We start from the raw sequence: 24,739 nt of genomic DNA, 5'->3' as shown, positions 1-24,739 counted from the left end.
CCCTAATTATGCTGGTAATAAGCTGATCCTATTACTTGAAGCACAGAGTAGAGATGGATAGTTGCTTGAAGTAAGTCTAGAACTTATTTCCAAAGCCATTATAAAAAAATCTAAAAACGGAATACCATAGAGTTGCGTAGAATTAGAGTACCGATAAAAATTTTAAGTAATGAATGTGTGTTTAAATTCTCTTTGGAACGTTGTGTTTAAATTCTCTTTGATTGTATCGGTACCATAAAGATTTCAAATAATATTTTTTTTATCATTGCTACAATAAACATTTTTCATATATTCATTAAAATTCTAAACAAGAAAATGACTGAGACCGATGCAACGAAGAGACCTCTTGAAATGCCGGAAACATTTTTGCCCTTCCTTGAAAAGTACCGAATCTATAAATTATTTAAAGTGAGACAAATTTCAACATTATTCTTTACAACTCCATTTTACAATTATTTTTTATGGTAGTAGTTAATAACTTATGCTATAATCCCTTATTAAATTTAATAAAATCAAATAATAATGATCGAGGTGAATAGGTAATTCCCGTTGAAATTCTTTCCCCCGTTCTTCTGAGGTCTGAGGCATTTGAGGAGATGAATACTGATTTGAAATAGTGCTTGACCATCCAAAAAAATATTTTATTTTATTAATTACAAATCGCAATTTCAACACAACGCGAGGTTCGCAGTCTTAATTTTATGAATGTAGGCTCCTACTTAAATTGTAATTTTACCCTGCTAGATGCATTAGGTAGCTAGAAGAAATTCCACTATTCTCTTTAAGTCCACTTTTTCCAGGACATGCTACGAGACTTAGTAATAAATTTACCGAAGGACCATCTAAAGCACATGAAGATATTTCTTGGTCAACACTTGCACTACAGCCAGGACATAGACAGAGTTATCCTTCTTGTTTCTCCAGAACTGCAAATTGGTAGTTGTTGTCTCCTTATATAAAAAGCTTAGTTCCAAATCTTAGTTAAAAATTACTTTCACCATATCCGGATGTGGGGTTCATCGATAGTAATCTTATAAAACATACAACAAAACTGTGAAATGAACTTCCTTAAAAGGTTCCAAATTAAAATGATATGGATACCTTAGAAAAAGAGTGCATACACCATTGACGTACAATAAACAACAAGACTCGCAATCGCATTAAAAGGTCGTCAAAAATGTGCGAGCGGCGTTGTATACGTATACGTATATATATAACTTACACAGATAGCATTAAATCATTCATTCAAATTAACACCTTATTTCGTGGTAGTAATGTACAAAGTCTTTTGTATACGCTAATTAGAAGTAGTAGCACTACGTCACGCGCGAGACGGACCCGAACACAAGGCAAGAACATTTTGTTTTATTTGATTGAAATGTAATTATTTAGCAAAATGTTTAAAAATGAAACTCCTTGGAGAGCTTTTCCCTGAACACTTTGTCATTGCGTGGCATTGCGTTCAAAGCGCGGTTGAAACACAACTGAACGAAAACTGGAAACTTTTCCTAATAGACGCGTACGCAGAGCTTTGCTTCAGACAATTTTGAGCGTGATTGTGAGTCTAAATGTGTATTGTACGTCAATGGCACACACCCAGCAAAACACGGTAATGTTATTATACATTATTCTGTCTGTCTGGAATTAATACCTAAGGCGGAGTGAGGGCGCGTGGTACACAGCGATAGGCCTGTCTGCTTTGAGTCCGTCATCTACTTAAGCTTCCTTCTAGTTTTGTAATTGAAAATATAACATTTTTAATTTTTAATAATTAAATAAGTTGTGACTGAAGTAAAAGTGTCCAGTAGATTATACACCAAGGGATTAAAGCACTGTATTACGTCATGGGCGTCATATTAGACCATGAGCGTAACGAAGGACCCTAGAGTTAACTTCTAAGTGAAGCAAGGGATTCAATCCACCCAAGACAAAGACTGGCTTTATTCCAGAGGCAAATACTTTACATTGCACATAATTTTTTTGTAGCCTTTTATTTTTATTGCTTTTTATGCCGTGAAACAGTAATGTATATAAATAATAAGCATTATTGTGTCGGGGCGCCGCAGCTAGTGAAATTACTGGGCAAATGAGACTTAACATCTTATGTTTCAAGGTGACGAGGGTAATAATCGTAATGCCGCTCATAAGTTTTGGGTTTTTCAAGAATCCTGAGCAAGACTGCATTGTAATGGGCAAGGCGTATCAACTACCATCAACTGAACGTCCTGCTCATATCGTCTCTTACTGTCATAAAAAACATAGCAAATATTATCATAAACATTAACTTTCAGATAAAAAACGATTAGTTCGAGACTTGATCAAAGCTATTGGCTTTATTGTGATCACTCGACGATGCATTATGGATCGATATGAGAAGGTAACGATTATCTAGTGCGTAGATTGGTCGACTAATGAATACCGCAATTTTTCGAACCGATTGATTCGCTGTGCTAGAGAATAAGAATTATTTTTTGGTGGTGGTAAATATAAATTGATTCATCCACGGGCAATTAAGCTTCATAATATAACTTAACAAAATTTTTATGTATATTTTTTCCTCCATTGCTACTAAAACATTGCCGAAGGTTTAGAGTTTTACCAATCTTTCTGCAGTATTATTGGTATATATAAACTATATATATAACTATATAACTATACGGGAAATTTCCAGGCGGGTGTTGTGTTTCAATGCTTAGGAGGTTGGATACACTTGACTGATTTTATAAGCTTCAGATTTGAGATAATAACACGTCGCTAAGTTTGTCGCAGGTAACGCATCGTCCAAAAAATTTCACCGCCTAAAGAATCATAGATCCAGCAAATATTTACCGTAGTGAAGGGCATAGGACTTCCCGATGCATAAATCCATATTTTTAAGAACTAGGGCGGAAATATCGTAAATATTTTCAATTTTTCAGGAGTCGTTTCAAGAAAGTAATATCCTTACTTACTTTAAATCTCTCTTTTTTTATGGAATACGAGGACAAACAAGCGTACGGGTCACCTGGTGTTAAGTGATCACCGCCCCCTTCATTCTCTTGCAACACCAGAGGAATCACAAGAGCGTTGCCGGCCTTTAAGGAAGGTGTACGCGCCCCGGAAACACCGCTCAGGGAAGCTCATTCCACAGTTTTGTAGTACGTGGAAGAAAGCTCCTTGAAAACTGCACTGTGGGGGACCGCCACACATCCAGATGGTGAGGATGATATCTTAACTTGTGTGCGTGTCGTGCGAAGGTGGAAGGCGGCAGGAATCAGGTTAAACAGCTCTTCGGAACACTCCCCGTGATAAATGCGGTAGAAGACACACAATGAAGCGACGTCTCTATGCAACGCCAAGTGATCCAGCCGTTCACAGAGCACTGGGTCCCCGACAATTCGAGCTGCTCTGCGTTGCACGCGGTCAAATGGATCGAGCTGATACTGGGGTGCGCCAGACCAGAGATGACAGCTATACTCCTTGTGTGGCCAGACCTGCGAATTGGCTATCGCTCGAGATTTCGAGACCCAGTATTCCGATACTAGGCGAGGCTTTAAGGGAAATGTTGCCGAAGAGCGGTGATACGACAAATGGGGTTTTTTTTTGTGGTAAATGCGCAAACTTGAGTCTTCTGGGGGTTAAATTGGACAAGGTTCAATTTACCCCATTCCGCGACCTTCTCAAGAGAGGACTCGATAGAAGATACAAGTTTCTCGCGTGGCACACGTTCTAAGCACGATTGGAGAAATGCCATTCGGCCCGCTCGACTTCCTGACGTCCAACGAAAACAGAGCTCGCCGAACAGTTTTTATCTGAACTGTACTTGAGGCATGGAGCTCTGACACCGCGGGATGGTCGGCGGTGTTTTTCCGTTGTCGTCAAGAGTCGATTTGGAGGCAAAAAGAGTGCACAGGAGATTTTCGGCTTTCTCTTTTGCCGTATGGGCCAGGGTGTCATTCCTCATGTCCAACGGCGGCATGGACGGCTGGTTGAAGTTACCAAGAGCAGCTTTCGACAACGACCAGAACTTGCGTGATCCGGTCGGGTGACTGGAAAGCTACTGGCCGCACGGGCGATTTGCCGCTTGAAAAATCTGGAGGCATGGTTGAGCCCAGCGCCGCAACCAAATTTCGAAACGCCTGTTTTTTGCAGTCAGGTGCTGCTTTAACTGACGCATCGAACCAGGGCTGTGATCTGCCACCGATCGGTACTACAGAGCTTGGTATAAAAATATCCATGCCCTGCAGTATCACATCGGCTACTGCAACGGCGCAGGCACTAGGATCATCCGAAGGAAAACAAACCTTGCCCCAAGGGTAGGATGCAAAAACGGAACGCATCCTATCCCAATCTGCTGACTTGTAGTGCTAAACGCGGCGGGTCGCTGGTGGTCTGCGACGTTGACGTCGGATGGGCACTACACTCCTGACCAGGCAATTATCGGACGTTCCGAGAGGGGCGTCGACAGAGACCTGGTAACTATCGGGATGTGTAGTCAGCAGAAGATCTAATAAGGATGGCATGTGGCTTTCCACTTTTGGGAGCCGCGACTCAACCAATTGGGACAGACCATACGCCAATGCAAAATTATGCACAGATCGCCCTGCGTAGTCTGTGGTACGTGATCCAAGCCATTCGGCACTGTGCCCGTTGAAATCACCCAAGACTACGATTCAGCGGAGGGGATCTGTGCAAGCACGTCGTCAATGGCCTCCGGTCCTCGACACTAACCTATGCGAAACATAGCGGCACTAGGCCGCTACTTCACTCCGGTATTCTGTGCGAGTGTGGTAAGTAGCCCGGACGAGTCTGGCCCGATTGTGCTGACGTCAAAAGACGGCAGCGTGACTCTCCCACTTTCAATAAGCCCGTAGTCGCCTCTTACGACACCCTAGGGCCTGGGACTTCCCTATTCTTATCACGCCCCGGGGAAGCACAGGGCAAATTCTCTCTCGCAATTCCTCTGGTGCTAAAAATTAGATGAAAGTGCCACAAGTTTCATACGATTCTTGGTTCCATTAAAAGTACGATCGAGTGTTAAAGTTTTTTATATACTTACCTACATTGAAAATTTTCTTCAGCATGATAGCTACGTGCCGGGGTGTATCCCTCCGGAAATAATGTCAGAGGTTACCAAAATGCTAACTCTCAAGGATCCCGTGCCTCTAACGGGTTGGCTTATGTTTGGTGAGAATTTTTTTATGCCTTCAAAGTTCTTTTATACAATAATATGTGTGGTATGGATCAACGTCTCTCAATCTTTATGCCCGTCAAAATCATATTAATTAAAGCATTATTGGGATTAACTACTGCAAAATATCTTCAAAACACAAACGTGAACAGATCGTCCAGTGTAGTTGTGGTTCACGACCCAAGTCATTTGTTATTATGCGGTTGAAGTAACGCAAGATTACGATTTAAGCGAAGGAGATCTGTGCAAGCACATCGTTAATTGCCGTTTAAACGCAGCCCATGGGATGATCCGTTTCTGCGTTACTACTATGGGATCTGTGGACACACGCGTTTACATGGACGCGGTCCTCGAAATCTACGCACGCCGTAGAGAGTAGACTGTTCCTACCCTCTAAATTGCCGAGACGATGACAGTCTGTCTGGCGGGAGGGTTCCTTCGACTTCTTGGATTACCGATTGTAAAATAATTGTAAATAATTGTAGTTTTTTTCATATGTTATTCATAATGTTTTAAATAAACTAGATAAAGTCAAATAAGACTATTTTCATGCACCACGCGATAGTGGTCGCTGCAGGTTACTGAAATGTAATCTTGATGTTCATAATTTTTTTTGAGACTACATATAAACAGTATAAACAGTAATATTATGAGTTTGCGTTAAAAATTTTTGTTTACGTTCGCTACTAGAGCTACTCATGAGTCGAGACCCTCAATTTCAGCAGCCCCTCATAACATTTGGAGTAGACAGTTGCTGTAGTCTTCTTATTTTAATTAATTATTTTATCAAAGAAAATGATATAATTAAATATTATATTTTAAACCGTAGAACCCAACCATTTTAAGGTGGTACAATCCAAGATATAATTATATATTATATTTTAAACTGTAGAACCCAACTATTTTAAGGTGGTACAATCCAAGCACCATTAACAACGAGTCGAATTTTGTGAGTAGCGCACTAAGAAAAAGGTGTAACATGATGTTCCACTCCTTCTCTTGTAACAGATCACCCGTGCTCGGTCCGCGAGGCTCGCTGCCTGCAGCAAGACGGGGTGCTGCCCACCGTGACGCTGCTGCTGACCCGGCCCCCTGCAGCCGCGCCTCCTGTACACGACCCTCGGACTCCCGCGCGCTCCTTCTTCCAGCAGGACATAGAGGGCCTCAAGTTTGTTTATAAATCTACTCTGAAGGTCTCTGTCTCAGTTCTAATGCGCGCTCTACACTCGTGGCGTGAAGGCTGCGAAAACGCGAAAACTGCTAGTGTTGATGGTTTCTGTTTTCGCGTCTTCGCGTTCGCGCTGCGCGACATATCTTTCATTCTTGGTTCTGCATCACTTTTTTCCCTTGCGACAAAGAATTGGCGCTTGATTCAATCGCTCGAAAGCCATAACACTTTCAGTATTAATAATAGGCACACTGGGACAGTGGCGTATAAGACGCCGTCGCGACCTTGCGTCTTTTTTTAAATGGGTAGGTTCGATATGAAAGAATGAACTTGAGCCAACTGTGATTGAGTTCTATCAATCAGATTTATTACTATGGCAGGCAATAAACGCAAGGAACATAAGATTGAATGTAAGATAATAATTAATTATAGTACGCTATAGCACATTCCGTCACATTAGCAGAAGCAATCACGTCGTTGTCATCCATCCAACTCGAAGATCACACCGCGAATCGAGGCGTGAATTTACAGAAAGAATGGCGCGCGAGTCTAGAGCGCACAGAATAGAAAACCTAGCAGTTATTCACTGCACTTAGGTCTCGTTAAACTCCCGATATTTCGGTAATGTCATAAGAGCCACAATCCCCGGTTACCTAATCAAGAGGTTATTTTACTATAATATATATATATATATCTCCTCTTAGGAGATTAAACGCTCAATATATTAATCTTAATTTAACTGTTAAAACTGTAATAAAATGAATAGGTTAGTTAGGTTAGTTATATGTGTCAAAACAAGCGACCTCAATGAAGAAATAGATATACTGAAGTTTTATAATACCAACTAATTTATAACTTACCTATTCGTATGACTTCGGTCGTTAGACTTTGTTTGTAAATGTTGAGTTACCTCTCTGATCACATGCTCTGGGCACTTTCTAAACTTATTGGATTTTTTACAAGCTGTTAATTCTAAGTGTATCCTAGTAAATACTCGTATAAAGCACAGACAAACTCGCAATAAATCTCTTTATTTCTAGCTCGAATAATTATTATGACCATGGACAGACACTGCCTCCATTCCCCGGTACTCTGACTGGAAAGACACTTTCTGAACTTAAAAACTTTCATTGGGCCGTGATTAAAAGAATTGACCGGATAGCAACTCTTTCACGCGCTGCTTAGGTACAAGAAGGTTGGAGCCTGTTTCAACGAATCTGTTTCAAAGATTTCACAGCACTTACTTTTAACTGAAAGAAAAACTCTAATAAAACTCTAAAAACATTATTGTGATACATCTGACATTATAGGATAAAGGAAAGTTTTAATGTTTCAGGAAGTATACATCGAATCCGAAGACGATCACGAGAAAATATCAGCTAAGTGTTGCAACGCTATACGAGCCTGCGCGGCTGGGGCCCAAGGACCAGGTCAGGGGCTCCAAGCGGTAGGAGCCCCGGGGGTGTACCGCGTGATACTGATAGGGCCGCGGAGTTCTGGCAGGCGCACTCAAGGCAAAATGGCAGCTAAACATTTTGGTCTTGTTTACCGTAAGTTATTGCGATTCTCATATGTTCTCAATAATTTTTATGGTAATTTCTTTAAATAGTTTAGCTTAGCGCAATCCTGCTCGTCCTATGCTAGTGGGACATCTATTAGACGCCTGAATATTAGTGTCTAAAGTTGGTCCAGAGTTATGAATGAAAAATCATTTATTAAATTAGGTCAAAATGACACAATATCAAAGATTTTACCATCACTTCTGAAAAGTTGACCTTTAATGAGAAGACATGGCAAGAAACTCATTGTCACTCTTAAAACTATATTTACAGTTTACAGGTAAATGGGTCATAGGATCGATCCTTGCTGATTAAAAGATTAGTTTCACGTCTTCATTGTTGCGCAACTATTTTCCGAGTGGAAGAAATATTCAGAAGAAATATACGTGATTAATGTGCATGCCTTTTTTAACTTTTTAAATGTATTGTCCATCGACTAGTTTATGTACCTTCAATAGTTATACGATTCATTCTTTCTACTTAGTAAAATGGTTACCATTATAGATGTTCCTACTAATATTATAAATGTGAATGTAAGTTTGTTTGCTACGCTTTTACGCTGGAGCTACTGAACCGATTTTGATGAAAATTGATACAGCGATAGACTAGGGAAACGATATAGGCTATTTTTTATCCCGGAAAAATCCATGGCTCCCTTGGTATTTGTGAAAAACTGTATTCACGTCGATGAGCTATAACTATACCAATAGTAGGCTTTATTTGCCACAGCAATCTTCCTCGAAATAAGATTCATATACTATGTTGGGAACGGAATAGAAAATGGGAACCGATTTTTTTTTTCAAAAACCCTTGAGTCTACGTGGACGAAGTTGCGGGCATCAGATATAATACATTTGTAATAATACTATAAGACATTGAAATTTAAAGGTTATGTTTAGGCAACGGGCGTGGACCATCGCTTACCATAAGGCCCAATGTTTGTTCCGTGGTGGCCAGCTTATCCATAAAGATGTGAAATGACATAAATATGACCGCAGTGCATTTCAACGATTTGTACAACGAAGCAAAAGCCAGGAAGGACGATGTTGGCCACAAGATCCGTAATGTCGGAGTCAGCGTGCAGCTTCGAGCCGAGATTGTGCGTCGTCGCATATTGCAAAAGGTGACGTGTTGTATTTTTGGAGGGGGAGAAGTGTAGTGTACCTACCAGTGGGGCTCTTTGCACAAAATGCTTTTTCTGCCGTGAAGCAGTAATGTGTAAGCATTATTGTGTTTCGGTCTGAAGGGCGCTGTAGCTAGTGAAATTACTGGGCAAATTAAACTTTACATCTTATGTCTCAAGTCAGGGCGTATTAATTACCTTCAGCTGAGGGTCCGGCTCGTCTCAACCCTTATTGGAATAAAAAAAATCTTGGCTCGGAAATCAATGTTCTGGAAAACGTCTCAATGACGTCTCGACGCTACCAATGATCAATCTGACTGCTGTCTCTTTTAGGCACCATTTTGACGAGAGTGATAAATATACAATTCTTTCAAATTCAGACATTTTGAACATCAACTTGTTTTAAACATTACAGCTCTGCAGCTCTCAGCTGATGCTCTGCTTGCGGCCATTTTCTATCTGGCAACCATATAACCACTTATCGTAGATAGTAAAAAAAAAACTTCAATTTTGTATTAAAATAACAAAAAATTAGTTGAGTGTAAATTATCAACAATAATGTACCTGTTTACACCTAGCAACCCTAATGTTGCAGGTGACCGAGAGCTGGCAAACATATTTTTTTTTAATTCTTTCCATAATTTCGTTTATAATGACGTACAATTTATAAAAAAATCATATAGTTGCAAATACTTACAATTTACATCAGAAAATTAATGTTAGGCACTAAAATTAATTACCTACAGCTAAGTGCGGCCAATTTTTTTATAGGCAAGCTATCGTTAATACATTGCATACTCCCTGCAGAATCGAGCAGTGGGATCTTGTACTATTAGTACAAAAACAGAAATCTAACCTCTTTATCTTATTAGTCTAATATTACTGTTATAATATGTACAATAATTCTGCCCAGGACTGCATCGAGCGCGGTTGGGTCTTGATCGGATACCCAGCTACCGGCACTGATTTTGAACTCCTCGACTTGATGCACACACCTCCGAACCGGTTAGTTTTTAATTAGTTATCATCCATTAGCAGTAGTCATTCCCTTTCTTCTCTTATAACATCAATTTTTTGTTATGAAAATAAGAGGACGGAAGACGAGACGTTCAGTTGATGGTACTATTTCGATCAACTAAATGAACACGTGTCAATATACGTCCTGCCCATTAAAATGCAGTGCTACTCAGGATTCTGGGGGATTGATGGGGTTTTCCACCCCAAAAATTCTGTCACCTCGAGAGATAAGATGTTAAGTCTCATTTTCCCATTAATTTCACTAGCTATGACCTTCAGACCGAAACACAATCATTCTGGCACATTACTGCTTCACACCAGAAAAACGCGCCACTGTAGTACCCATCCCGGCGTCCTGTATAAAGAAGTGGGAGTGTGGGATAGGGAGAGCCATTGGGAAAAAATGGTTACGCTATGAACGAAGTAGGTAACCTACATCTTGCTTTAATCTCAATATTTAACCCTAGAAGCTAATAGTTGGGTTAGGTTAGGTTAGGTTAGTTTCTCGTTAAAACGATGGTTAAATTAGGGCCTTTCTACCCGAGTGCGGCACGTACCCGCTCGTATCTACCCAGCCATGTAGTCGGCCCGTATCTACCCAGCCATGTAGTCGGCAGCGTTGTGCTTTCCCATTTAAAAGTATAAATTCATTTGGCTTCAGAATAATATTCCTGAATGTAACCCGGAAGGTGTGCAAAGAGCGAGCCACGATCCGCGGGGTCGACTGGTGCACAGGTGAGGCGTGTAATAAAATGAAATGAAATTTTATTTGCAGGAAACATTGTTCTTAAGATGTTAACAATATAATGGATAATCCAATATGTTTCGTCAATTGACATGCAAAATATGTTACAAAATTGTCTAAACACTACTCGTACTGTTATACCGAAACATGTCGGATTTCACAATGATATCATTAATATTTATAAAATAAAATTTTAAGATGTTATAATATGAGACGTAAATAACTTAATAATTCATTTAGTGCCTATGTATAATATTAACAAATTCAATGTCATAAAAGTATATTAATTTACATATAATATTATCAAATAGACTAATTCATTTTGTATTGAAAAATTCATTTAAACTATAGAAGCACTTATTTGTTAACCACTGATGCAGTCTTCTTTTAAACACTTTGAACGGTAAATCTTTCAATTCATTATATAAGTTGTATATAAGTACATATTCATTAATTAATCTTGTTTAATCACATTATGTAGGTGGGCAAGTCCGAAACTTTTATTAAAAAATGGGTATCTATCATTTTGAACATCTAAGTAGATAATTAAATTAAAGAATATGAAAAACAAAACATTTCAGATATCAAGTTTAACATTTACTGCATAGCTGTTAAGAGCACCCTTCCCGGTGTAACTTGACTATCGTCAACGCAGATATGGTCGAAAACCATGTTTTTTAATTCAACGCATACCGCGATAAACAAAAGAAAAATTATAACATTGAACAAAAAGTAGTGTTCAGAAATTCAATTAAACTTCTTTCTATTGTAATGTTTTCTTTACTTTTAGTTTTTGCAATTTATAAGAAGGTAGGTACATTATGAACGGCCAAAGTTCAGATAAAATTTGTGCCAAAAGGCAGATAGGATATACTGAATTTGGTTCTGGAAATAAGTATTTTCTGCTTATATAGAAACCTAGATGGATACAATGTGCAAGATACCTAACAGTAAAACTGTTAAAGATACATGCGTTAAAACGCCATCCTTACCTATTCACGTAAGAGATATTTTGGTTGGCCCCTCTCAATCGATATCTAAATAGAAATAAATTTGCGTGTACTTAAATATGCTGTGTGGTAGCAGCGTCCGTGTTCAGTATGTCCGAGCGAGAAGCCTTTGCAAACCAAGCTAGGTGAAGTATGTGCGTGTAGTAGGCGCCTTATTGTTTCAGATTTGCTCATACTGGGGTCACAAAGGGATAAAGGTTGTTTGTTATATTTTACGTATCTAGAAAATATTCTCCTGGATCTAAGGTGGGGCAGACAATCTCACCACTAGTTTTAAAAGTCGCCTAAAATCTTACAGGTTAAAGGATAACTTACTTGATAACTAAGTACGCGGTCTGCCATAATAACTATGATGCCATGATAACGGGACGAAACTATAAACTTACAATATACTAGTGCATTGTTCCCCATTTGCCAGGTCGCGACCCGGTACAGGGTAATCAAAAAAATACCGGGTCGAAACATTCCCGCCAAATTAAAAAAAACTATAGGATAAAGCTTCCATCGTTTACCGCGAAATTGAATTATTTGGTAAAGAAGCAGCAGCTCCTTAGTTTGCACTAAAATTAAGATACTAAATAAGCGATACCAAAGTACGTTGTACCTTTTTAATAAGCTTTCTTCCACGTCCTACAAAGCTGTGAATAGAGCTTCCTTGTGCGGTGTTTCCTGGACGATACGACATGGATACCTTCAAATAAAACGCGCACGTCTAACGCTCCTGTGATTCCTCTGGTGTTGCAAGCGATTTTTGGTGGATGTGATCACTTAACACCACCCGTACGCTCACTTGTTCTCATTTTCCATAAAAATAATAATATTAATAATAAATGTAGGTATATTATTTTACCTAATGCATTAAGTGGGTCACGAAGGGGCAGTATGAAAATTATCGGGCCCAGGTAGAATTGGGAAACATTAGTGTATACATAAACAATAGTTATTTGTTCAACAAGTGAGCAAAGTTATTTTTTGCTGCAAGTGCTGACTTTAAATCACGAATTGGCGAAGTAGTCTAGAATTGAATCACGAGCGTAGCGAGTGTTTCTAATATAGACTAGTAGTGATGTAAAGGCACGAGACAAAAAAAATTTGCTCTCGTGTGAAACACAACCTTTCACCTCGACTAGCGAGAAAAGCGTTATAGGTTATATATAGTAAGAGAAACAATTAAGATAATATGTAAGAATGTTTATTTATAAATCTAAATTTCGATAAGTAACATACCTATAAATTTTTGTGACAATGAGATAATACGCTAGGTTAAAATAGGTATGGTCACGTGTGGTTCGAAATTTAAATCACTTTGCCTCAAGCTGGCAGCAAAGAGTGTTTTTGCTGCGAGTTTTCACGTAGCAATAGCGCCCTTTTCGTACTGGAGAGGTGAAAATATAATGCGTGCGAGGGAGAAGAAAATCTCTAATGGAGCAACGGCAAGATAGAAAAGGAAAGCGAATCTATCTATGCTGTAACCGATTTTGATGGACATGTAGTAAACATCCAGTCAACGCTTGTCTGTAGTTCTCTTATTTAGCTATCGCACACATTGACAAATCAAAATTCGATCCGTATTATCAGGCTGTCATGTCCGCTAGTAAGGACATATAAATCTATGGACAAAACCGTCTACGTGACGTCAGCAAGCAGACTCCAATTGATAATACTTTAGATTGGTAATTATTGAAGTGTACGACAAGACCAATATATAAATAAGATCGCGTACTATGTTATCCCGAGGAGATTGAACCAATTTTTTTTATGAAAATAGGGGACGAGACGAGCAGGCCGTTCACCTGATGGTAACTGAGACGCCCTGCCCATAACAATGCCGCGGCGATCAAGATTATTGATAAACCCAAAAATTCTGAGCGGCACTAGAACTGCGCTCGTCAACTTGAGACATAAGATGGCAAGTCTCATTTGCCCAGTAATTTCGCTAGCTACGGTGTCCTTCCGATCGAAACACAGTAATGCATAAGTACACATTTCTGGTTCACTTCAGAAAAAGGCGCCGTTGTGGTACCCATAATCTAGCCGGCATCCTGTGCAAAGGAGCCTCCCCTCATACGAATATTTTATTTGCAGCTAAATACCACTTAGTACAATACTTAAATTGAATTAAATGAAAAATAAGTACTATGTACATAATATAAAATAAAACTAGTTATCTGGTATTGATACAATGTTTTTTTTTATATTTATTATTAAGACGCTTTGACTTGCGATGTAGAGATATATGAAAGGGTCTAGTCAACAGATTAAAGGGTTAAAGTCTCTAAATCTGCAGAATCACCAGTTATATTCGCAAATATTTTTATTGTAGTCCATATACAGAGATCCAGTTCCAGTTATTTTTTAACTGTTTCGAAAGGTCAAGAAATGCCGCTGGGTAGCACGCCAAGAGTGATGCCGCGCGCTGAGGATCTGGCACCACTGGATGCCGAGGTATTTATATATTTGTTGTATATATATCATTTATATTATGTGTTATAAGTTAAAAACTAAATTAGCATAACGCCATTTAAAATAATCTTGCTACGTTAGAAAACATCCAATCCGATTTGCTGTGGGCATTTCAGTTTTAAATAATTTGTTAAGTTGCAACATTTGCAGGCCTATTTTATTAACATTTCATCATAACATAAATACATTGCAATGCCCGACAGACATTGTTTTGTCATTAAAAAAATATTTATCATTTGAAAGCGTATTTTTTCGAAATTTTAAGAGTGATCTTTATGATAATGATGTATCTGGTTCAAACCATGTAATATGGTCACCCAGCTGGAGACTTACTTCACCGAGTCGCTTGCTGAGCTGAGAGCTGCCGCCGGCATCACAGCAGTGGAGATCGATGGTAACTTACCTAATGGTGGGTATCAGCATATACATATTATTGTTTTTACACATTGAGTGCTGAAACGCAAAGGTCGTGTTTTAACGTGCAGGAGAACGGGTAAATAGATTAAGCTGTGTCTAAGCTGTCCCAGTTAGATATTCCCCCTGCTCGACTATTTTTTTTTTATGTATAGATGGGGCAAACGGGCAAGAGGCTCGCGGGATGGGGAGTGGTGAGACAACCGCCCATGGACATCCGCAACAACAGAGAAATCTTTCGGGAAAACAGCTGCCGGTAATTGATTCCACAAAGTTGCTGTGCGAGGCAAGAAATTTCTTACACAACGCGCGGTTCTGGAATGCCAGACGACAACGTGATGGGGGTGGTATTTTGCATTTTGACGTAATATCCGCTGGTATCAACCCGAACAATTGTTTTATTATCATTTGGTACTCAGCTGTTTTAGAGCCTGTTATTCTTTCCCATTATCTCAGCTGCTACAGTAGCTAGCAGTAAATGATATTATGATTAGCAATCAGTTTTCACCAAGTGTCAATTATATATCGAGCAGCGGTTGGTGGGTTTGAAACCCTTGAGAAAAAATGCCTTTTTATTATATGAAGTGTCAGTTGACGCTCCGAGGACTAACGTTCATAATAATTGTGAAAGCTATGAAGTTAGATAGTTGTTAGTAGTAACTTAGATAATTATCTATAGTCTATTGATCAAATATCACAAATCGAAATCATTTTGCAAATCATACCGACGACTTTCATATAACATCATTTATGTAATGATATTAGATATGCTCCATTTAATCTCGGTTACAGAAAGTCTCATGTTGCGCACTTTACAGTAGTATTGCTGACGTACCTAAGAAAAAGGTGCAAGATCTGTATAAAAGTATTATTGTACCAAATAAAATGGATTACCTAAGTGCTTGCAATATCAGACGAAATACAAGTTTCAGCGGGGTTTTCTCCGTACAAGTACCTTCACTGTGATCGAGTGTACTTTTAATATATAAGCGTATGTATCCGAGTTTAGTCGGCATCAGTCCGGTCATTGATGCATCTACTGTACCATGGCCTAGTATTATTGTTGATACAGTAGTAGTCGGCCGTGACTGTACTCAATAGCTCTTGTTTTTACGTATTAATTTACATTTTTTTTGAGTATTTGTAGTTTGAGTATTATTGCTGCATCACTTTACTTATATTGTGACTGAAATGATTTGTGAGTGAGTGATTGTCACAAAGAGTTTCTTGCCACTTCTTCTTATTAAAGCTCAACCCTCAAAGGAGGTGGATATAAAAAGAAAAGTCATTTCCTTGAAGGTGGTTTTGATTTCATTACCCTAAAGGATTGAGCCTTTGATTACTGTTGGTAAAAATATAATATTAATTAGTTACAAGTTTAAGCAGAATTGTCAAATTGTAAGTAGAGGTATTTGGTGAGTATTGCATATGTAGATTAGGATTATTTTATTGTTGTTTTCTGAGTTCTCGTAACAGGTTTCGTCATGCTCGCTTAAATGTCACTGCTTGTGGCGGCGACATGGGACGGGTCGTCCCCTTCCCTAAAATATGGTTGAGGGAGGCGATGGCTGGCTCATGCGTCATGCTCGTGAACGGGCGCTGCTTATGGTGGCAGGATGATCTTGTTGCTGGAGACTCGATGCTCACAGAATACCTTTATTTATTTATGGTGTATGTGGATGATGCAGCTACTGTACTCAATAACTTTTGTATAAATTTACATTTACTTTTTTGACTTACTCGTGTAAGACATTGATTATTTGACGTTTGAGTGTGTTTGTTGCATCATTTTGCATTTTATAGGTATATTATATCGTAATTTAAATGTTTTGTAAATCGATGTAAATGTAAATCTTGATATAAAAGAATGGCAATGAGTTTCTTGTTACTTCCTCATTAGCTTCAACCCTTTACGAAGTAGCGGTTGATTCAATAAGAAAAATATTTAATTTTTTTTGACATTCATAAGTGTCATATCCGTGACCTACGTGAAACTGATTTTGATTTGATTTATTTACTCTATACCTACGTCCACTACGTAATGATATATCTCTTTCAGTTCCATTCACATTCCCCATAAAACGAATATTAAATATTTTATACTGTAGAACTAACATTGAGCTCAACTTTCGTCGATATCCAAACAGCATAACCAATGTAACTCGTTGCAGCTAGACATTTTTTGATTCAAAAAGTAAGATATCGAAATCATAAAACCTATGTTGTTTTTTCCGATACAGTCATCGCACGAGTTGAGTGCAGTCGCCGCCTGGGGTAAAGGGCGGGAGCATCTCCCCCCGCTGTCCGCACACCTCGCCTCGCGCGTCTACAGCGTAGTACAGTATTCGTCGCTTACCGTGTTTTATTACATTTTGCATTAATACTAAAGTTGCGATCCCACATACCGTGTTACTTTGTTTTTTTCACAATTACTGACCTGAGTCCAAGTTGATATAAGGTTAAAATTGTGAAAGAATTGAGAAAAAATTTTAATGATGGCAAACTTGAAGCATTGTTAAAATTTATAGCATACTCCATATGGTCATCAATTATAATTAGGTCGCAACACTATTGCATTCCTAAACTCTGCATTCAACTCTTGCGTAATCTGTAGGTATGTATTTATTAAATTCCGACTGATTTTCGTTCAACTCTTGCGTAATCTGTAGGTATGTATTTATTAAATTCCGACTGATTTTCGATATTTAACTGCAGTATATCAATTCAATGTATTTTTCTGTCGGTTTATTCAGTTAGCACTATGCTACAGTGATTTTTTTTCTGTCTGATTACAGATCAAGTTTTCGTCAAAGTGCAAGCAGCTATAATGGCAGCGCCCGCCTACAACATAGAGAGTTGCTTCCAACTGAGGAATGTGCGCGGGGATTAAGAGAAAAAAAAACTGGACTATTTAGAAAGCCTAAGGAATAAAAAACATTCATTTTGCCTTGTTAATGTGTTGCTTATTGATATTGCTAGATTTAATCTGCTTAGAGTAAAAATAAAAGGAAAACAAACTTATTAGAAAATTTTATTAACTCCTTCGGTTCTTTCATATTTCTACATAATTAAAATGCTATTTAAGAACTAACAATTCAGCAGTCTCAAAAACAATTACAATTACAATGAGGTTGTCTCTGTATAAGCAGAGACTAAAACGCATAATCGAGGAAGACTATTAAAAATAAACAGGTTCCTCTCTCAGTACAACACCATTGCTCAATTAAAATTAAAAATGCATAATTTATACAAAACTTACAACATATAAAACAATCACACGTAATGTGCGGTGAATTTGATACAAACAGATTCATCACCAGTGACTTATCTATCATTTTAACCTAATGTTACAACATTTTTAACTGCTTTGAATTACATCCCTTTTGCAACGTCAGGATAAAAACACAGAAGTCAGTCATTAGCTTTTCTATCACACATCCCAAACACTCATACACACGAATAAATATACAACACGAGCTCAAACACTTCGGTACCCGCGAATTGAACTATGCACACCGCGCCTTCAGTAACTATAGGTAGGCTGTATCATTACGGAGATCACGTTTGGCTATGATATCTCGTTAATAGTCCTTATTCCTTACAGTTCGTCTTTGAATTCGTCATCGTCGCCCGCTCCTTGTGGTGGTACTCCACCCTGACCTTGGTAAAGCTTGGCAATTATTGGTTGGATGACATCTTCCAATGACTTCTTCTGCTTCTTGTACTCTTCAGAGTCAACATCTTGGTTGTCTTCAAGCCATTTAATAGCTGCGTCGATTGCTTCTTCCATCTTGGTTTTCTCCTCTTCACTGACTTTAGCACCAAGCTTCTCTTTGTCCTGAAGTTGATTCTTGATGGAGTAGGCATAGCTCTCTAGTTCGTTTCTAGCTTCGACGCGTTCTTTTAGTTTCTTGTCTTCATCGGCAAATTTCTCAGCATCCTTGATCATCCGCTCAATATCTTCGGGCGTCAATCTGTTCTGATCATTCGTAATGACAATCTTCTCCCGGTTTCCTGTACCCTTGTCCTCGGCCGATACTTGCAGGATACCGTTTGCATCGATCTCAAATGTTACTTCAATTTGTGGGATACCCCTTGGTGCTGGTGGGATGCCTGTCAAATCGAATTTTCCAAGCAAATGGTTGTCTTTCGTCATGGGACGCTCACCTTCATACACTTGGATTGTTACGGTGTGTTGGTTGTCACTAGCGGTTGAGAAGATTTGGGACTTTTTGGTAGGAATGACAGTGTTACGTGGGATAAGTTTGGTCATAACTCCTCCGACTGTTTCAATACCCATGGTCAAAGGATTGACGTCAAGAAGTACAATGGCGTCAGTGTCTTGTTCTCCACTCAGTACACCAGCTTGGACAGCAGCACCATAAGCGACAGCCTCATCAGGGTTGATACCTCGGGATGGTTCTTTGCCGTTGAAGAACTCCTTGACAAGTTGTTGTACCTTAGGAATACGAGTAGAACCACCAACAAGCACGATTTCGTGGACATCTTTCTTGTTCATGTCAGCATCTTCCAAAACCTTCTGTACTGGTTTGAGGGTTGATCTGAACAGGTCCATGTTCAATTCTTCAAACTTAGCCCTGGTAAGAGTTTCTGAGAAGTCATCACCTTCAAAGAAGGATTCAATTTCAATCTTGACTTGGTGGCTTGATGACAGAGCTCTCTTCGCCTTTTCGACTTCACGACGCAGTTTCTGAACTGCACGGTTATCTTTTCTGATGTCCTTACCCTTCTTCTTCTTGTACAGTTTGATGAAGTGTTCCATGACACGCTGGTCGAAGTCTTCACCACCCAAGTGAGTGTCACCATTTGTAGCAATTACTTCGAATACACCATTATCGATTGTAAGAAGAGACACATCGAAGGTACCACCACCCAAGTCGAAAACTAGGACATTCTTTTCTCCCTCCTTCTTATCCAGACCGTATGCAATGGCAGCAGCGGTAGGTTCGTTAATGATTCTCATAACATTAAGACCAGCGATAACACCGGCATCTTTAGTAGCTTGACGTTGAGCGTCATTGAAATAAGCAGGTACTGTGACGACTGCATGTGTAACTTTCTTTCCAAGGTAAGCTTCAGCAGTTTCCTTCATTTTTGTAAGAACCATAGCAGAGATTTCTTCGGGCGCAAATATTTTGTCACCCTGTGCAGTTTGGACGGACACGTGAGGCTTGCTGTTCTTCTCAACAACTTTGAATGGGAAGAATTTTACATCATGTTGCACAGTGCTATCGGTCCATTCTCTACCAATCAGACGTTTTGCATCAAATACAGTGTTTTCGGGGTTTGTGGTCAACTGATTCTTTGCGGCGTCACCGATGAGCCTCTCGCCTTCAGCAGTGAATGCTACATATGACGGAGTAATACGATTACCTTGGTCGTTGGCAATAATTTCAACCCTTCCATTTTTGTAAACACCAACACTGTGGACAAAAGAAAAAATAATTGTATTACACATAATTTTCCATGAGTTAGAGTATTAACCCACCCCATACATATAACTGTTGTTTTTGCATTATAATAAGTTGTTTCTTTTATGAAAGAGAGGCCACCAAATAGTTACACATGAGTCACCTAATGTTATATAATCACCACAGCTCATAAGCTCTGCTAACACCAGAGGAATCACAAGAGTATTGCCAAACATATAAAGTGAATAAAATTAGAAAACTGAAAACACATTTGGTATGTCGTGGACAAGAATCAAACCGTGAGCACAGTGGTAACCATGCTAAACTACAGACACTTGTGAACCATATGTGTAACTAAAGAATAACTCAAGTGGTGTATGACAACTATCACCAAACTTAAATTAAGGTCAGAGGTTTAAGCATTCTCAGCTAACTTGTTATAATATTGCAGGAAGCCACACTGCATATATTTGTGCTTAATGAAGTGAAACAAAATATTATAATAATAAAACAATATTGCAGTGTTCCAGGGAGCATAAGAGTGTGCTCCTTGTAAGTGAAAATTGAATTTGCTCCTGTGTAGAGAGGTTCCTCACTACTGCTTCGACAATATATTCATAGTTAAATTGAATAATAAAATGATACCACAAGAAGACAGCGCAAAGTATTTGGGAATGCACTTAGACAGGAGACTGACATGGCAAAAGCACATTTGGACTAAAAGAAAACAGCTTGACGGAAAACTACGCAATCTTAATTGGCTAATTGGACCGCACTCACAATTAAATGACAACAATAAATTGCTTATTTATAAAACAATACTAAAACCAATATGGGCATACGGTATACAGCTGTGGGGGACTGCCAGTAATAGTAATATCGAAATACTAGAAAGATTTCAGAACAAAACATTAAGAACCATGTTCAGTATCCCACAGTGTATTAGTCACAAATACATGTACCTAGACCTCGGCATTAAAACTGTCCGGCAAGAAATAACCCAAACTAGCCTGAAATACCAGGACAAACTAACAACACATGTCAACGAGCTAGCCAAGTCTTTGAGCGGAAAGGGTGGCATCCAGTTCACCAGGCTTAAGAGACATGATATCACAAATCTTAGTAAAAGATATCAATAATAAATATATAAATGGAGAGTTTGATGCAAAGTAATTTTACATCATTTTCAGGCTCTCGACGATGACTCTTTCAGCAGATATATGCAGCCAAAACAGTGGCTTATTGTTTGAAATAACAAGATCGCCACGACGCAGAAATCCAAAAAAAAAAAAAAAATATATTCATAGTAAACATTTAAAATCAACCCCTTTGAGATACAAATCATAGGAACCACCCGGAATTGAAACATGTGTTTTACATATATAATGACATCGTGACAAGATTATTGGAGGAACTCAAACTGTTTTAATCCATTTTATGGAGAAACAACAAACATTTTTGCTTAGACAGATTTCCCAAAAAAAAATTTTACTATTCTGTATAAACTCAAAATCCTCAATTCAATCATGCAAAACCCTTACATTGCTGTTACTTTTTGGTTACTGTTTGGTGTGACTTATATTCCACATTCTTCAAATGATATCTATGCAATGTACTCATCACATCTTTTTAAATTATAAAATAAATAAAAAATATCTACATAAAGCATAAAATTGAATTTCTTTATATTTATTTATTATAGATTTTTTTTATAAAATTGTTTTACATGCATGAGTAAATATGCTGTTTATATTATGTTTAAATCATATCTTTACTTGTAAGCATTCTTAAAAATACCTCAATAATATTATATTTATATACAGCAAGCATACATTTTTTAAATGTAAGATATCTTTTTATTTGGTGTACTTTTTAAATAATTTTAAACTATTAATTAACATAACAGCAAATTTTTAAAGTTTTTTTTCTTGTTATTCACAGCAAACCATTTCATTGGATAACCACATCATCAAAAATGTCTGATCTATTAATTATTCTCATCAATATGAGCCAACATTGAGCAAAGAATAGATATAATAGAATATATAGTGATAAATAAAACGGGCTAATAATAAAATTTTCACAATATTTTATATTCAGACTTGACTGACTAACCCTGAATAATAGTGATGAAATAATTTGATTTATTGCTCTAACTATTTTATTACTTTCTCATTTAGCTAATTGAAGGAAGGTATGCAAAATTCATTTATTTCAATATACCCAAATATTGGTGTTATAGATATAGCAAATTTCATCAAAAAACATAGAATTTTATCAATATTAGAAAGTATACTGGAGTCAATTTAAAATTTATGTATTACTGATATACCTATTACATAAAATTTTCATTAGTCAGGTTTACCGGACAGAATTTCGATGTTCCTAGACAGAAATATAAATAATAAAAAAACACTTACCAAGAATATGTGGTACCCAAGTCAATACCGATCACGGTACCGATTTCCTTGTCCTTTTCTTTCTTCTCCTCGGCGCAAACCGCCAGGACGCAAGCTAATGCTAGCAAAAACCACCGCATTTTGTGACACTACTTTCTGGAACAATCGATCATAAAAATAAATAAATTAACAACGGGGTTAATGTTACTGACGGGAAATAATAAGTTCATTGATCTACAATCTAGAGAATCTAGATTATGACGCGAATGTCAATGGGTGCGTGGAATTTGGATGAGAGTTGAGACACGTCATACATTATACACATCTGTCATCAAAATTGTAGCTTGCGTGTTCTAACTTCTAAATCCTAATAAGAACAATGATCCGGTAGCGTAGCTGAAAGGGAAAGTCTTTAACGGTAAATAACGGTACACCGCTAACTATTTAGTAGGCCAACTTACCGGCCTGTGCCCTAGCTGTATGAGCAATGTCAACCATCGATTCCATCGAGAAATTTCTAGCGACTAAGAATTTACTTTTTTGCAGTAAAACCTACAATAGATACTTGATACTACTATTCAATTACAAAATAAGAAGTCAGGAATGTAAATTCAAAGAAAAATTGGTTAAAATGATCATGATAATAGGTTAGTGATTCTGGCACTAATAATTTTAATTAAAAATAGAATATTAAATAGTTACCTATGAATTATTCTTCACTTATAAAATAAATTACTTTCACGAATGATAGTACTTTCTCCAGGATCAATTTTTAATCACTTGTCACTCGCCAGACAAATACAGAACTTATTACTCTGAATCTTGTTGAAAACTGAATTTGTCCACGCCGCCGACGTTATTATTTAGCGCTAGTGTTGAGCGTGTGCTTTCGCCATTGGTCGTTTGAGAGATGACATTTTGTCAGTTTCGCGTTCATTGGACCAAGTATTATTACTTGGCGTTTTGTGATTGGCCCACGTTTATAACAACTGTTTTGGCGCGATTTCAACGAATTTCAAAATTACGTGTATTGCAATTAATTCTAAAGTTGCAACACGTAGAGCTATATATTATTATACTCTTTGACGTAGAGGTAGATCTACTACCTTAGCAACGCTATAATTTCGTTTTTTGTTGTAAATAATACGACTACTTACTGAGTAATTTTGTCTAGATTCGCAATGTAGAACAGAATACTAATTGGCAGTCTATTTGTCTGATGGCAAAGAATATAAAATAGTACAAGTAGTGCTGATGGGCGATAGGAGTTACGCCTGGAAGAATATTCAGTGCCGTTGAATTAGTATTGGGAACTGGGGCACAGTTATTCCTAAAAACCAAAACTCAATGTCATGTTTTCCACAAGTGTAAAAACAATCAGAATCAGTTACAATTATTTAAATATAACTTTCATCTGCAATTCCTCTGGGGCTAAAAAAGAAATTATAGATGCTCAATTGCTCAACATCTTCGGTGTAGGTATCTATATAGGTAACCTAAAAGGTAGGTGCAGATGCACCAACAGATAAAACAGTTACACTTACCTTACTTGTACATGAGCGGGGGGCCTTTTGATCTTTTTACTTGCTTTGCCCTTAGCTAGAATCCTATAAATTTGTTCAGAATTATAAAGTTTCATTAAAATCTGAGTGTTGATGGATTGGTGGGTAACAGTCAAACTTGCCTAGAGCGCGCGATTTACAAACTGTGTGGCGAAATAATTTAATAAACTAAGCATATAGGGAACTTGTTTATTAGTTACAAAAAAAGATGAGAAAAATAAATTACTGATAGAAAAGCAATAAGATACACTCTGACATAAATATGAACGATTTCACTAATTAATGTGAATTATAGTGATTTGATAATTGGCTCGCAAATGTAACGAGATGTAAGGATAATAGGTAAGTAATACCTAATTATTACATTTAAAGGGCCATTCTTCCGAATCAGTAAAGACAAATTATTTTATGGAGTAGGAGTGTGAGGTTTTATAATGACCTTCCAAAATATGGTGCGGACTGCGGAGTTTGTTTTAAACGCAACTTTTTATACTCAAAAAAGGTAGGTAATCATATACTTATCTACCTACTGATACGATAAAACATTTTGGTTAAAAAAACAATTAAGTATACCAATAACTACTCTTTATTCATAAATACTAGTATTTCTTATTATACCTGACCCGACAGACGCTGTTCTGTCAATAGAAAAAAAAATATGATATAAGAATTTGGGA

General features: G+C 37.8%; 2 protein-coding genes across 3 annotated transcripts; one reads left to right on the top strand and one right to left on the bottom strand.

The window, feature by feature from the left end:
* On the top strand, positions 1-17,684 carry LOC126964526 (adenylate kinase 8). 2 transcript variants are annotated; one of them, XM_050807703.1, is made up of 12 exons: positions 1-70; positions 801-936; positions 2,292-2,377; positions 5,061-5,166; positions 6,179-6,363; positions 7,675-7,888; positions 8,896-9,020; positions 9,934-10,025; positions 10,699-10,772; positions 14,164-14,237; positions 14,577-14,664; positions 17,465-17,684. In XM_050807703.1, the coding sequence occupies exons 2-12, from the start codon at positions 804-806 to the stop codon at positions 17,557-17,559; spliced, it is 1,272 nt and encodes a 423-aa protein (XP_050663660.1). In that variant the 5' UTR covers positions 1-70; positions 801-803; the 3' UTR covers positions 17,560-17,684. The 2 variants fall into 2 exon arrangements, with proteins under 2 accessions (XP_050663660.1, XP_050663659.1); XM_050807702.1 differs by lacking the exon at positions 1-70 and adding an exon at positions 236-408.
* LOC126964502 (endoplasmic reticulum chaperone BiP) lies at positions 17,685-23,334 on the bottom strand. Its single transcript, XM_050807664.1, has 3 exons — positions 23,203-23,334; positions 22,522-22,656; positions 17,685-20,113 (listed from the first exon to the last, which is right to left on the bottom strand). The coding sequence occupies exons 2-3, from the start codon at positions 22,638-22,640 to the stop codon at positions 18,268-18,270; spliced, it is 1,965 nt and encodes a 654-aa protein (XP_050663621.1). The 5' UTR covers positions 22,641-22,656; positions 23,203-23,334; the 3' UTR covers positions 17,685-18,267.
* Between the last annotated feature and the right edge of the window lie 1,405 nt (positions 23,335-24,739).

Source organism: Leptidea sinapis, chromosome 5 (assembly GCF_905404315.1).
Source record: "Leptidea sinapis chromosome 5, ilLepSina1.1, whole genome shotgun sequence".
Lineage (NCBI taxonomy): Eukaryota > Metazoa > Arthropoda > Insecta > Lepidoptera > Pieridae > Leptidea > Leptidea sinapis.
Note: the sequence above shows the minus strand (reverse complement) of the source record. Positions and strands in the feature narration are given on the sequence as shown.

Excerpts from the sequence above, each read along its gene's own strand:
- LOC126964526 (XM_050807702.1), top strand. The coding sequence starts at position 316 with ATGACTGAGACCGATGCAACGAAGAGACCTCTTGAAATGCCGGAAACA. Across the intron at positions 7,889-8,895 it reads ACATTTTGGTCTTGTTTACC|TGCATTTCAACGATTTGTAC; the intron begins GTAAGTTATTGC and ends ATATGACCGCAG. Across the intron at positions 9,021-9,933 it reads GTCGTCGCATATTGCAAAAG|GACTGCATCGAGCGCGGTTG; the intron begins GTGACGTGTTGT and ends AATTCTGCCCAG.
- LOC126964502 (XM_050807664.1), bottom strand. The coding sequence starts at position 22,640 with ATGCGGTGGTTTTTGCTAGCATTAGCTTGCGTCCTGGCGGTTTGCGCC. Across the intron at positions 20,114-22,521 it reads TTGGGTACCACATATTCTTG|TGTTGGTGTTTACAAAAATG; the intron begins GTAAGTGTTTTT and ends TTTTGTCCACAG.